The sequence below is a fragment of the Macrotis lagotis genome, chromosome 3, assembly GCF_037893015.1.
Source record: "Macrotis lagotis isolate mMagLag1 chromosome 3, bilby.v1.9.chrom.fasta, whole genome shotgun sequence".
NCBI lineage: Eukaryota > Metazoa > Chordata > Mammalia > Peramelemorphia > Peramelidae > Macrotis > Macrotis lagotis.
Window position 1 is genome coordinate 14,779,046 of NC_133660.1, and position 14,468 is coordinate 14,793,513.

At 37.8% G+C, this 14,468-nt stretch overlaps 1 protein-coding gene across 2 annotated transcripts in view; it reads left to right on the forward strand.

Annotated features, from left to right (window-relative positions):
* Positions 1-13,821, forward strand: part of NFKB1 (nuclear factor kappa B subunit 1) — a 163,572-nt gene extending 149,751 nt beyond the window's left edge. For both annotated transcript variants that reach the window (XM_074228156.1, XM_074228157.1), the window contains 8 exons: positions 925-1,126; positions 1,653-1,822; positions 2,409-2,511; positions 4,845-4,963; positions 6,852-6,918; positions 7,267-7,439; positions 9,820-10,000; positions 12,997-13,821. In XM_074228156.1, coding sequence (XP_074084257.1) covers positions 925-1,126; positions 1,653-1,822; positions 2,409-2,511; positions 4,845-4,963; positions 6,852-6,918; positions 7,267-7,439; positions 9,820-10,000; positions 12,997-13,166 — 1,185 coding nt within the window. In that variant the 3' untranslated portion in view covers positions 13,167-13,821. The remainder of the gene's footprint in view (positions 1-924; positions 1,127-1,652; positions 1,823-2,408; positions 2,512-4,844; positions 4,964-6,851; positions 6,919-7,266; positions 7,440-9,819; positions 10,001-12,996) is intronic.
* The last annotated feature ends 647 nt before the right edge of the window (positions 13,822-14,468 follow it).

Sequence of the window (14,468 nt, forward strand, 5' to 3'; positions counted from 1 at the left end):
GCCAGCTAGCTGCCATAAGTAAAGTAGTTACCCTTCTTCTAGTACTTCCCAAACCTTACCATCTGATATTATTGTCAGTTATCTTTAATAGTCATATTCAACTTCCGGCTAGTACTTAGTTCCATAATAGGCCCTTGCTTAATAAATGTTTATTGAATTGGGTTTATTGAGTGATTGTGAAGGTTAGTTATTGAGCCCTTGTCTTTGTCTAGATCAATCAAAGGAACTCACATCTTGTGTTTTACAAAAACCCAGATACTATAAGGGAAAAGCTTTTCCTTATTACTTTATGGTAGCCCTGATAATTAATGTAATTAAACCTCAGAGAAATGCTGGGACTTTATTGGTCCAAATAATCTAAAGCATCTGTCTTGGGAAAGAGTCAGCTTTTGTCCTAATGCTAAACATATAACATAAACTGCGATATACCCAGGATGCTGTTGGCCAGCCTTATGGAGGAGTCACAATCAGTAACTGCCTATTGAAGTGGAAAGCATGCAAACAGGTGTTACTCAACAGGATAGATTTCACCTTAGCTGTTCTGTGAAACAGTCTCATTTGTATAAAGATAAAATACTGCTGTTCTGCTGTAAGGGATCTCAGTTCTCTAAAAGAAAGTTGATTTTGTGACTGTTTAATGTTATTTAATATACACTGTTAATATAGACTCTTTAATACATACTATTTGATACTATTAATGGAAGAACTCCTAATCTGTATTGGTTGATGGAGTTTCCTCATCCCTATAGTATGAAAGAAAAGGAGAAATTTGCCATAGGTCAGATGGTAACTTCCAAGTAGCTAAAGGAATAAGAATCTGTCTTGACCTCTTGCTCTGATAACATTATGGAAATAGCAGGGATTTACCTCTTTTTTTCTATTGATCTAAAATAGACTTTGCCCTCTTTTCCCTGCCATTTTCAGACCCCCTTACACTTGGCAGTCATAACCAAGCAGGAGGATGTTGTAGAGGATCTGCTGAGGGCTGGTGCTGATGTGAGCCTTTTGGACCGCTTGGGGAACTCTGTTTTGCACTTAGCTGCAAAAGAAGGAGATGAAAGAATTCTGAGCATATTACTGAAGCATAAAAAGATATCACCACTTATCAATCATCCCAATGGTGAAGGTAGGAAAAATAATCATTTTGTTTTCCATGAAAATGAATGGTTGATTTTGTCAATATTTTTTCTGTAGCTTTTATAGATCCTTCTCTAGCTGAAGAAAATGGTGTACACAGTAAATGTCTGCCATTATTCATAATGAATCTTCAACTAAACCCATTTTTCATCATCTCATAACTTTCTGTTGTTTATTGATGTAGAATTAATACTTGTAGAGGGACTTTAACACAAATTAGGTGGCAAAAGAGACAGCTAAGACCTCAAAGGTAAATGAAGGCTTATCAGTTCAAAGAATGGTCAAGTTTTGAGCATCAAAGAAGGAAAGTCACAAAAAAAGAAAGAAAAAAGATAATGTCATAGGAGGAATACATTAATCTTATTTCTATAGAAGAGCTTAGACTTTGGACCATTAATGAGGGGAAATTTTCTAGACTCTGCAACTGATCTTTCGGGATTTTCCAAGACTCCATTTTTTGGAGTCAGTCCATCATTATCCTTTGGTGACTTCTGCATTTTGTACTTTGTGCATAGGTTTGAACGCGATTCATCTGGCCATGCTAATCAACAGTATGCCCTGCCTTCGGCTGATGATTGCTGCTGGTGCAGATGTCAATGCTCAGGAGCAGACGTCCGGGCGCACTGCCCTGCATCTGGCTGTTGAACAAGAGAATGTATCTTTGGCTGGCTGCCTGTTGTTGGAGGTGAGTGTGCATACCACCCTTTTAATTAATAGCCCAAACTGAAAAATGGACAGAACTTTAGGAAACAGTTAGCAAAACAGGCCTTCTTCCTTGTAGAAGGGAAGGGTTAAGCATGTTATTGTTCATACCCTCTCACCATATTGAAGATTTTCCCCTCACATTGTTTTCCCTTTGTTAAAAAGTGGATTCAGTCGGACAAGGAGTGTAGGAAGTAGAATTTTCAGGAATAACTAGCAAAAATGAAGCAACATGCATTGATAAAATTTAACTTTATTGGTGGGGGGGAGACAATCAGGGTTAAGTGACTTAACCTAGAGTCATACAGCTAGTTAGCATCTGAGGTCAGACTTGAAATCAGATCTTCCCAAGTCCATGGCCAGTCTTCTATCAACTGAATAACTTCTTTTTCAAAAACTATATCAACTGTAATTTTTCCTCCACACATTTTCTCTCTCTCCATTGAATTTGGCTCTTTCATAATGATGTAGCTATTAGCCATGACCAGAAGAGACCATACTGATATAAGGAAATATAGACTCATGTACATTCCACTTACTCTTTCTCTTTTTGGTTGATGACATTTTAGGGTGATGCCTACGTGGACAGCATAACCTATGATGGAACCACCCCTCTTCATATTGCTGCTGGACGAGGGTCCACGAAGCTAGCGGCTCTCCTCAAAGCAGCAGGTAAGACAAGCTGGGATTTTTGTAGAGAATGTCAGACTTTGAATGCAGGCATCAATTAATGCTGAAACAGAATGACAGATATGCATCTCTATAAGATACAGATCTTGAGATGCTACAGAGTTAGCTATATTGGAATTTCCATAAAATAATTCCATTGTAAGAATAGTAAGAGAAACAATAGGTCATCCTTTAATAATGTGGACCATTCTTCCCTATTGATCAGTTTTGGAAAAGGTAGATTAGACCTGCTTGTATTTTGACACGAGAGATAAATTTGGGGAAGTATCAGAAACCCAGATTAGGGGGGGAAATTCCTCTATGTGATACTGCTAAAGTTAGTGCTTTGCAAGGTAGGGAAAAAAGTGCTCACGTTCATGATCTCATTCCCCTTCCTTAGACCATGATATTGTTTGGCCTTAAAAATAAGAGAGTAGATAAAGCACTGGCCCTGGCGTCAGGAGTACCCGGGTTCAAATCCAGTCTCAGACACTTAATAATGACCTAGCTGTGTGGCCTTGGGCAAGCCACTTAACCCCGTTTGCCTTGCAAAAACCTAAAAAAAAAAAGAAATAAGAAAGTGAGCCTAGTTTCTTATGTCTTAGCCATAGTTTATGCCTTAAACCTGGCAAGGCTTCTCTGAGAGGAATATTCTGACCACTCAAAAAGAGCACAGGTCTCTACTTTTAGCTCCTTGAAAGAAGAAAGGTGTCAAAATTTGTATTGAATAAATTAAGAATTTTTATTTCTTTAGGAAATGATGTTTAAAACAGTAATCGCAATGCCCCCATCTCTCTTCCTTCCCTTTGTGAAAATGATCCCTGTCTCCAGCAAGGTCCTCTATGAGTGGAGGGTAGGGACTGGTTTTGGCTTTTCTTGGTGTGTCTGGCAAGTGACATAGTGCCTCCCACAAAGGAAGCTCTCTCTACTCTATTTAGCAGGTGCTGATCCATACTTATTGACTATTAACTGCTTCACAGTTTATATGCATTCATCAACAAGCAGTCTTAAGAAACTTTAAGGAGCATCTGTACAATGAAGTTTAAATCCTTAAAATAAATGCTTTTCTTGAGTCTTTAGCACACTCCATTGACACAAGCATGCATTTCTCTAATACATAAAAAAGATGGAAAAAAAGTGGTGTAGGGAGCCTTGAAGGCACACATTTGTGAAGCCACTCAAGTTCAGATTCCCAGTTCTATCCATTAAGTTTCTGCACCTAAATTTCTTCAGATTTAAAAACAGATTCAACAAATATTTAGCAGGTGTCTTCTTTGATGTACTGTGTGAGTACTAGAGATGTAGAGACTTTGAATACAGTATTTATTCCCTTTTAAGGTAATGCTGATCCTGAGAAGACCTAGATAAAAAAATGGTACCTAGTTAACTACAAGGATATACAGATATCTTTAACAAGGAGACATGGGCAAAATGTGGTAGTTCTTGTCCTACATTGAGTATCAGTACGAAGAAATCCTTATGCATGGCAAGATATTTCAAAGTCACTTGTCTTTGAGTTGTTCCCTTGGATACTGTGCTCTTCCTCCTGACTAAACACTTTTTGACTACTTTTGAGAAGTCATTTCATCTCCAGTTCTCAAGTTGATTTAGGTACACTCATACCTGAAGGGAGGATGATCAACAGCATCTCTCAGGTGTAGTTTTCTCATCTAGCTCTAGAAGTTAATCTGTGCCCTCTTATTAGCCTTCAAAACTCACCAGCCCAAGAAGGGACCCTATGTTCCAACACAAACAATTATGGTCCCCATTTTCTAAAAGATAAAACTATTCAATACCTAGAAGATGGAAGCTAAGTAAATAAATGCTATATAGTCATTGATCTATAACCAAACCAAATTGATTATTATTTCCTATAGGCTAAGAGCTCAGACTTCAGATCTATTCAATTTCATATTCAATTTAAATTCAAAACTATGTGAATGGTTGAAGCAACAGTCTCATTATTTGGGACAGCAACTGTTTTTATTTATTGAAAATCATATACTTAACTTCCCCTGTCTTCCACGGTATTTTGCCAGTGAAGAAATTGCTATCAAAATATCTGGAAAATAAAGTAATAATGATACCATTTAACCCTATGTTGCATATTACCATTTGTAAAGGACTTGACAAATATTATCTCATTTGATCCTCATACCAACTCTAGAAGGTGGGTGCTATTATTATCTCATTTTAAAATCAGGTGGCTGGTAATTTAGTGACTTACCCGGCATTATACCACTGATAAAATATGAGACTGGATTTAAATTCAGGTCTTCCTTTATCAATACACTACACCAACTAACTGTCCCTGCTTCTGTGGAATTGATCCTCAGGTGCAGATCCTCTTTTGGAGAACTTTGAACCTCTTTTTGACTTAGATGATGCTTGGGATGAAGAAGATGAAGGAGTAGTTCCTGGGACTACACCTTTGGATATGGCAGCCAACTCAAAAGTAAGCAGCTTCCTCGGTTTATTGATCCCTGCTTGAGGTAGAGAGAGAAACTGCTGACAGGAAAAAGAATAGAATAGGCAGCTTGTGATATTCTTCTGGTTTCTTATCCCATGTACACTGTATTCTCATTTCTTTGAGGAATCCTCCTTCTAAAGATAAACTATAACCTTGAAAAGTTTCTTTTGCCTTAATCCAGACCATTTAGATTCTGAATATTAAAGGTATTACTGTGATAAGGTTGAAAGAGTTGAGAGGGTGTGGGAAGGAGGAAAAATACAGTATTAAGGGAGATTCAACCAAGTTTGAACCATCCCACCATTGGGATCTTGACTTTACAATCTGACATAAAGCTTATGGTTTGTTCAACTAAGTATTAAACAACAAAGTGCAGTCTTAGAATCACTGCAAAGATAAATGTAGTTACAGAAGTTAGAGACTTTGTTCACAGTTCTCAAGGGAAATATATTAGGTTCCTTGGTCTGGCCCAGTGAAAGGGGCCAGGAATTGAGATGGACCAGTGTGAAGACTTCTGATAAAGCAGAAGCTTTATGAATTTAACCGGATTTCTGAGTTCAATTCCCCTATATTTATTAAGTGCCCACTGCATGCAGTGAAAAATATGGAGCTTATAATACAATGGGAGGAGTATGCACACACACACACACACACACACACACACAAACACACACACAAAGGAAAAGAATGCTTATCTCTCCTTCAACATTCTTCATCTTGATATCATAAATAATGTCAAAGATACTATATTTTTCCCTTAAAGTATGACTTCTGGGTTGTGTGGTGAGGTCTTCAGAGAAAATGACCCATTTCAGTGTCCCATTTCTGTCCACCAGTAAACAGGGTATAACAAGACTGACCTCAAGGTCAAAGCCACACCAGAGCATTGCCCCATTTGCCCAGCCCTCCTTCTTATATCCTGCCACTATCAAGTTACTTATATTATTTATTATGTGATCCACAAAACAACATTAAAATGAATGGTGCACCATTAATTCAAAATTCTAACATATTTCCTTAACTGATATTACAAAAAGGCAGCTCCTTATGTCTTGTAATTTCAGGGGAGCACCAAAAACAATCTCTTGGTCTATCCCCCCTGCATCACTCCCAGTTTTTGACTTATAATGTCACCTTTGTTACCTTTGATTTAAACCATTCCTGAGATTTTAACATTAATTTAACCTTTTTTAATGGCGTAAGGAAACATTAGACCCAATGTACCTTTCACTCACTCTTTCTCTTTTTTGTTGGATGGCATTTTGATTTTGAATTTGCAATCTGAGATGAAGCCTGCAGTTTGTTCAGCTAAGTATTAAACTTAGGGTTTGAGAGGTAACTTAGCATCCTGGATGGAAAGCAGACCTTGGTACCAGGAAGATCAGATTTCAAGTCAAACTAGTGTGAAAGAAAATCAGAAAGTACAGGGACCCCTGAAGATAAGGGGAGAGAACCTGGAAGGTAGACACATGCTTGTTTCATAGTGTGAACCTCCCAGAGAGGAAGCAATAATATTTTCCTGACCATACACAGATGACCAATCAGCCTGGTCTGATCTGGCCACCATCTCAGTTCAGGCAGCCCCATCTACACACTGACAGGCTTTCTGAGAGCAAAAACCCCGAACCCCAGACACTATCATTGACCCTGGACAAGCAAATTTTGATCTGCTTTTCTGGCACTGCACCTATAGATCAGTAAGATGGTCTTCACAGCACCCGAGGGAACATTGCCCTCATCCCACCACAAAGACTGAATGTACAAATCTTTTCCAAGAGCGAGTTTTAATAGAGAAGGTGACTCCATGAGCTGGTGGTGCTTCTCCCAGATATTCCATTAGTATGTAATGTTTTTCTTCTCTTCTTCCCAATAGGTCTATGACATATTAAATGGAAAGCCATATCAATCAGAGTCAATATCCAGTGATATACTGTCACAAGGTAAGTGCCAATATAGGATACAAGAGTATCCTATCTAAGAGAGGATCCAAAAGTCTTCTTCTCTTAATCCCTTAAATTGCAATTTACTGCATATTATTTAAGGGGGAAAATATATTTCAAACTATTTTGAACACAAATTCTCATTTTGGAGTTGAAGATCCTACAAGCATAAGGAAGGAAAATGTCTACTTTTCATCAATTAAAATACATATTAATTTCACTCAGCAGGACTTATCCTCAGATAAAGTATTCTGGTTGCTTCTACTATGAGATGGTGAGAGAACAAAGCTGCAATGAACCATCAGTTATTAACTCCTTCTGTTTCTCTTGTGTCTTCATTCCCTCCAGGAGATATGAAACAGCTGAATGAAGATGCAAAGGGGAAGCTTTATAAGTTATTAGAAATGCCCCATCCAGACAAAAACTGGTCCACGCTTGCACAGAAATTAGGCCTGGGTATACTGAACAATGCCTTCCGGCTGAGTCCTACTCCTTCCAAAACTCTAATGGACAACTATGAGGTGATGTCCCATTTTAAGCATCATTTGTTCATTTGTGTTTGACCTTGGCTGCATCGGCCGTCATTGGTCAGGAGCACCTTTCTTACCTCCATAATTCTTAGAAAAAAAGGCTCTTCTTGTCCCCAGGTTACCTTCATATTTTAGTGATCCTGTCTGAGAAGAATAAATTACTTTCTCTGAGAAGGCTATTCTCAAGCATATTAGGATTTTCCAGAGCCTCTAGGAAAATAATATTTAGAGAATGAACACACTAGTAATAGCTTTCAGAGCATTTGCAAAGTACTTTGTATCTGTTATCTCTTTATGATCCTCAAAACAATCTTGTGAGGCTAAGTTCTAATATTAACTCTATTTTATAGATGAGGAAATTGAGATTGAGGGAAGTTTAATGACTTGTCCACCAGGATGACAGTTAGTGAGAGTCTGAGAAAGAATTCAAATAAACTTAGATCTTCCCAGCTCCCAAGTCCAGAGCTCTATCCACTTTTATTCTGGCTAAAGTTATCCCTTCCACATCAAGATTTTCCCCATCATGGTTTTGATTTGTCACAGGTTGGCATAAATGGGAATTTGGGGGGCATGTTTTGGAAGTTGCTGACAACTCACAAAGGTCTGACAGCATGGAACTGCTGACCACTCACGACAGCAGACAACATGGAAAATAATTAGAAACTCAAAAATGCATTTAAAATATGCATATTATTATATAATTTAGCCTACGACCAAATACTTAACACAACAATAAGGGACTGTGAACATACCATGAAATGGAAAGAAAAATAATTTTAGACTTTGGTAAGAAGAGAAGACCAAAATGTTAGATGTGGATTTTCTAGATCTCAAGGGCGCCATGTCCAAACCCCTGTGATGTGGAAGGAATTAACTGTGGGTTCCTCTATTGCTGTAGAAAAATACTAAACTACTAAGCTTTCTCTGGGAAGGTTTTGCTTTGTTTGTTTCTTTGTTTGGAGGGGGCAAAGATACGTATATTTGGTTAACATCTCTAGAAATCAAAACTTATAAAGCTTGAATGCAACTGTGCAATCATAAGAGATTTTCTTATTGTTATTCAATTTTTGTGTGATTGTGATCTAATCCAACCTCATCTTTTACCCTATTTCTCTTGAGTCTTATGTTTAGAAAAGGAGAACACACAGAATGAAAATATTTCAGTGTCTAGGAAACCTAAGCTTTGGCCAGATGAGACTTTGACTCTTTGATGTTCCCAGAATTTGCCTAGTTGTGGAACTCAACTTCCTCCATCCGTATGCATTAGATCATTGATAGATTAACAGATTAGCTCCCAAAGTCTTCATTTTGATCAACTTTTTAGGGAGTTTTACATTTTGATCACTGATTCAAACCACCCTGATTAGCAGAATTCATTAGAACTAGATGGTGGTGAATGTTTGGAATGTGAAATCTTGGGATGTGTTTGATAATGAAATAAGGTGGGTCTTGGGCATGTCCCTGTAGGGTAGGGAAGAAGGCTTCAACTTTAGAAAAACCCATGCCTGCTACTTTCTGTGCCTCTAGAAGTCTTTTTATAAATTTAAAAGGTTGTTCTGGTTGGGTTCCTGCTTCTCTTAGTACCCTCTGAGGAAGGAAGAGACATAGAAGGAGGGCAAAGACAATACAGAGTTAAAGTAGAAGTGGAAAAAGAAAGGGTGTAGAAGGAGAGAGACAAAGAATAGAGGAACGAATTAAAAAGAGAGAAAAGGCAGAGAAGAGCTCCCAGTACTTTTCTCAGCTTCACACTTAGCTCTATTGAATAAACAAGTTGAAATATAACCAACATGCACCTTCTTGCCCAGTGGAAAATGTCATTGATGACATAAGTTAGGGTCAACAGAGAGGTGGATTCTGATGAATTCCATGATTCTGCTGATGATTTTCTAAGAATTCAGAGTGTGTCTTGATACAGACTATAGAAACATCTAAAAGATGAAGTCATTTTTCTTTTCCTTGAAAAATCCATCCCCAGCTATAGTTTTTTAATAATGTTAATCTTCACTTAAACAAGGGGAAACCCTCCAAGCTCCACTCTATAAGGAAGCTTTACTGTGTCAGCATTTCCTTCTCTCTGTACTCACTATCAGCAGCCTCACTGATTTCCTAAGTGGTCTTCAAGAGATGAAACAGGAAATTGAATTCTTCCTTGTACTCTGATGATTTGCATCTGACCATTTGTGGTTCTATTCCTCGTATTGTATAGGGTGGTAGTAACAAGGCAAAGAGAGATGGAGGTTGCGGAGGAGAGGGGAGGGCATTAGAACTCGCAGACAAATGGGGAAGACCTGCTTTTGTTGTTCTTGTTAAAAAAAGAAATTGCAATGTTTCTCATACAGAAACGCATTTTTTTTTCCCTTCTCTCTCACAGGTCTCTGGAGGAACAATAAGGGAACTGGTAGATGCTTTGAAACAAATGGGTTATACTGAAGCAATTGAAGTCATACAGAAGGCCTTCAGTGCCTCAGCAAATTCACCTGAAATTCAAGAGCAGGCTTCGAAACAGATATATTCGCTGCCCCCATCACCCTGCTCCATAAGACAGCAGCTAGGTATGAGAATAATTGCAAATTTGAAATGTTGTGCTTTAGGAGGATGGGAGTGATGATACACAGTCTTTGTATTTCTGTGTGAATGGGAGGCAAGTACCTTCTCTTGTTCCTTGACCCTGGACTCTAAAGCAGTCATTCTTAACCTTGGAGTAGTATCGCCATCCTTTGTTGTTATTGGTTAATTGATTATTCATGTCTGACTCTTCATGACCTAGTTTGAGGTTTGCTTGGCAACGATACTGGAATAGTTTACCATTTTCTTCTCCAGCTCATTTGACAGATTAGGAAAAGAGAAGCCAATAGGATTGAGTGATTTATCCAGGGTCATACAACTAGTAAGTATCTGAGGCTGGTTTTGAACTCAGGTCCTCCTGATTCCTTGGCTAGCACTCTATCCACTGCACCAACTAGATCACCATTTTAGAGGCAAAGAATTATGAAGTTTAGTAAATAAATTTCATTTTACAGAGGACGAAGATGAAGTCTAAGGTCATTTAGATAATCAGTAATAGGACCAAGACCAGATCATGACTCAGTTCTCTTCCTATGCTCTGGTGTACATTGGACAAGTTGTATAATGTGTCATTACCAGTAGGATTGGCAAACAAAAAGTTCTTTAGCCCTTGCAAATGGGAATTTCAGGAGTAGCCAGTAGATTAATGAAGAAGCAGCTGTTTGACTAATGGAATTACAACGGCAACAGTAGATTAGTTGTGTCCTGGATACCTTCAGTAGTCTGATGAAGCCTAGAGTCTGCCCTCCTTCCCCAATGTTTTTAGGCATTTAAATAAATTAAGTGGATTACAAATCAGTTTTATTAAGACAAAAGTATATTCTTTCCCTATCTAATTTCACCTCCTTCCTCTCTCACCTTGAAATCTCTCCATGTTGGTCTGTGAACCCCATTTCAAACCTAAGTTTTCACGTCTGGACCCTGCTTACCTAGTATTGGCACCTCCAGATAAAAGAATCAGGAATCAAGAAGTTTAATGATAGAATCCCCAAAGGATTTGAGAATGAAATGAGTGATGGTCCCTGTGCCTCTGGGGCACCTAAAATTTAAGCTGGCTCAGTAGTAATCACATTAATAAAAGTACCCTTGTGGATTAGCAGGCAGACTTGCAGGGCATCCATCATTTATTTAGTTTTTAGATATCAATGAAAGTAGGACAGCTGCATCTATGCCCCTTTTACAGGATAAGCACACACAAGAATTGTGCTGTTATCTAAATCCAAAAATATTATGAGAATGAGTGAAGTGCATAGTGAGCGTTATTTATTTAGGGTTATTTCCTCAGATAGATGTCAGGTATGCCATTAAATTTTTCACAAATCTGACAACACCATCTGATTAGCATTTAAATATATTTGGCCACCTAAGTCCTACGTTTCTTTGTAATATAAAATAACTCAATGCAAGTTGTCCATATTCCTACAGAGGTCTCCCACTAAGGAGAAATTTGACTGAAATATTACCGAATGGTCTCATCCAGATTTATTTATTTGTTTGTTTGTTTGTTTATTTATTTTTTAGTTTTGGCAAGGCAATGGGGGTCAGTGGCTTAATTATTAAGGTAAATTTTTTTTAGGTTTTTGCAAGGCAATGGGGTTAAGTGGCTTGCCCAAGGCCACACAGCTAGGTAATTATTAAGTGTCTGAGGCTGGATTTGAACTCTGGTACTCCTGACAGGGCCAGTGCTCTATCCACGGTGCCACCTAGCTGCCCCTCATTCAGATTTAAAAAAAAAAATCATCTTATATTTTATCAAATAAGTAGATAATTGGCTTAGTAAATGGAGTACCAGACTTGAAGTCAGGAAGACTCAATTTTCTGAGTTCAAATCTGACTGCAAATACTTAGTAGCTATGTGAACTAGGTAAGTCACTAAACCCTGTTTGCCTTAGTTCCTCATCTGTCAAATGTGCTGGAGAAGGAAAAGGCAAAACATTCCAATATCTTGGTCAACATAACCCCAAATGGGGTCATGAAGAGTTGGACACAACTGAAGCAACTTAAGAAAACAAACAAAAAATTATCAAAACAATTTAAAGACAGAAAATAGTAGAGCATCAGCCCTGGAGTCAGGAGGACCTAAGTTTAAATCCAGCTTCTGACATGTAATACTTACTTAGCTGTGTGTCCATGGATAAGTCATTTAACCCCATTGCCCTGCAAAAATCAAGAGAAAAAAAAGACAGAAAAGAGTGTTGAATTCTTGGTATGTAGAACATTTAGTAAAATGTCTGGGGTGTGTTACCTCTTCCATTCTATCCATTGAGCTACTACTACTACTAAATGATTAATTGCTTGCTTACCCTTTGATCATCCATCCATCCCACATTGATCATAGAAGAGACTGAGGAAAAAAAGATTTAGTTATACTAAGTGCGTTACAATGGGTATCAAATCAAAATCTCCTTTGAGTCTCAGAACCATTGCTACACCTGTCCCCAGGAGACATGCAAAACGGGCTTCTACTCTTCCCTTTTTGTTTCATTTTCACTGAAATTCTGTTTTGGTTGTTAAGGTTTCTGTTTTGTTGTGTTTTTTTTTTTATTTGAGGCAATCAAGGTTAAGTGGCCTGCCCAGGGTCACACAGTTATTAAGTGTTTAAGGCCAGATTTAAACTCAGTTCTTCTTGACTCCAGGATTGGTGTTCTAATGTACTGCACTACATAGCTGCCCCCATTGCAATTTTTTTTAAGAGAAACAATATGTTATGTAGGCAGTTATTTCTGCTCTTTAAAAGCTCTTCAATGGATGGGATTCCTCCCATTTTTGCACTGTCTTTTACTCGGCACAGTGCTTTGTCACTGACACACTCAGTGCTTCCTTGGAATTTCATCAGGTTGGTATGAGGAGGAAAACTGAAACTTGGGAGATGGGTGGTAGCAGAAATAAAGTTCTCCAGCCCAAGTGATGGGTAATAACTCCAATGAAGCATGGACCATAGGAGCTGTCCAACACTAAACTATGCTCTGCCTTCCTTCCTCAGGTGAATTTTGTAAACTCCAAGACAATGAAAGTGTCTATGACAGTGGGGTGGAGACCTCCTTCCGAAAACTCAGTTTTACTGAGTCTCTGACCAGCCCTGGCTCATTAATAACACTCAACAAAACGCCTCGTGACTATGGACAGGAAGCATCAATAGAAGGCAAAGTTTAACAAAATTGTTGAGAATTTAAGTACACCGTGGAAACGAAAATCCTGAAATTCCATTTCACCATTCAAAGGAAAGGAAGGTCAAAGTGCTCAGAGGAAAGAAACTGGTTTGAACTTTCCAGGATTAAAGACCAGGATCTTCCAACTTCCTTCTTAGTTTTTAAACTAATTTTAGTTTGGTTCATTTAAAAGATATGTCTCGTAGCCAGAACACAGGATCAGGGTGGTACCTTCTTTAGGGAAACGGGTCTTACCAAACCTTTTTTGGCTGCCAGTGGACTCAAGTTGCTTTCTATTTTTGTTCCTGCTGTTTCTATGCTGCATACTCACTCCCTTTAGAAGACTTGTGGAGTGCCCAAAAGGATACTCTCTCTAGCTATTCATAGTACAGTTACTCAGTCAGTTTATAAAGAAATTAAGAAAAAGTATTTTGATGTGGGAGTCACACAATGTACAATTTTTAAAGAAGCTTTATGCTTTTCGTTATCATGATTTGACAGAATATGTATATTTCAGTGAATATTTAAACATTGGTCTAATCAATGCTGAAAATGGTATTTTCCACTGTTTCTGCATTTTACTATTGTAAATAATTTTTTTAAGATCAAATACTTTAAAGGAGAAATGTTGAATTTATAAATGCTATTTTTTATTTTACTTTTATAATAAAAAAAAGTAAATTGAATATCTCACTTTCTCTTATTTTTGAAGAATCCATTTCCAATACAATACTTGGAGTTCATTCTATTGTCTTATCATATCCCCTTCACTGTCAGCCTTTTTAAACTAAAAAAACAAAAAACAAAAACTCAACTTCCAGTAATTTACTGTCAAAAACCAGAATCTGTCTACTGTTTTAGACACAGATCCAGATCTTGATCACTTCATGTCACACTGTGCTTTCCTCTTGGTCAAAAAAAGCAGAACCATCTCTGAATGTTTCTTAAAGAATCTCTTTTACAAACCACCAAAACTGAAATATGTCAGAGTCTCTCTGTAAGACATCATCTCATTTGACTGGTTGACCAAAGAGAATCCCATAAGATTCTTGCAAGGAGCTTTGATAATATTCAACTGCTATTTTAATCGTTTATTTTGGCTAGTTGAAGCCTCACCAATGTACAGAATTTTAGCACAGTAAATGTTCAGTAAGTGTGTAATCAATGATCTATGTATTTTTAGGGAAAAAAAACTCTTTTGTAGTGTAAAACTAGCATCTCTATTTTCTGCTACTACTGTATCACAGTTCTCTCTTCTTCCTCTGATTTCCCCTATTAAAAGTTACATTCCAAGTTGTCTTGAACT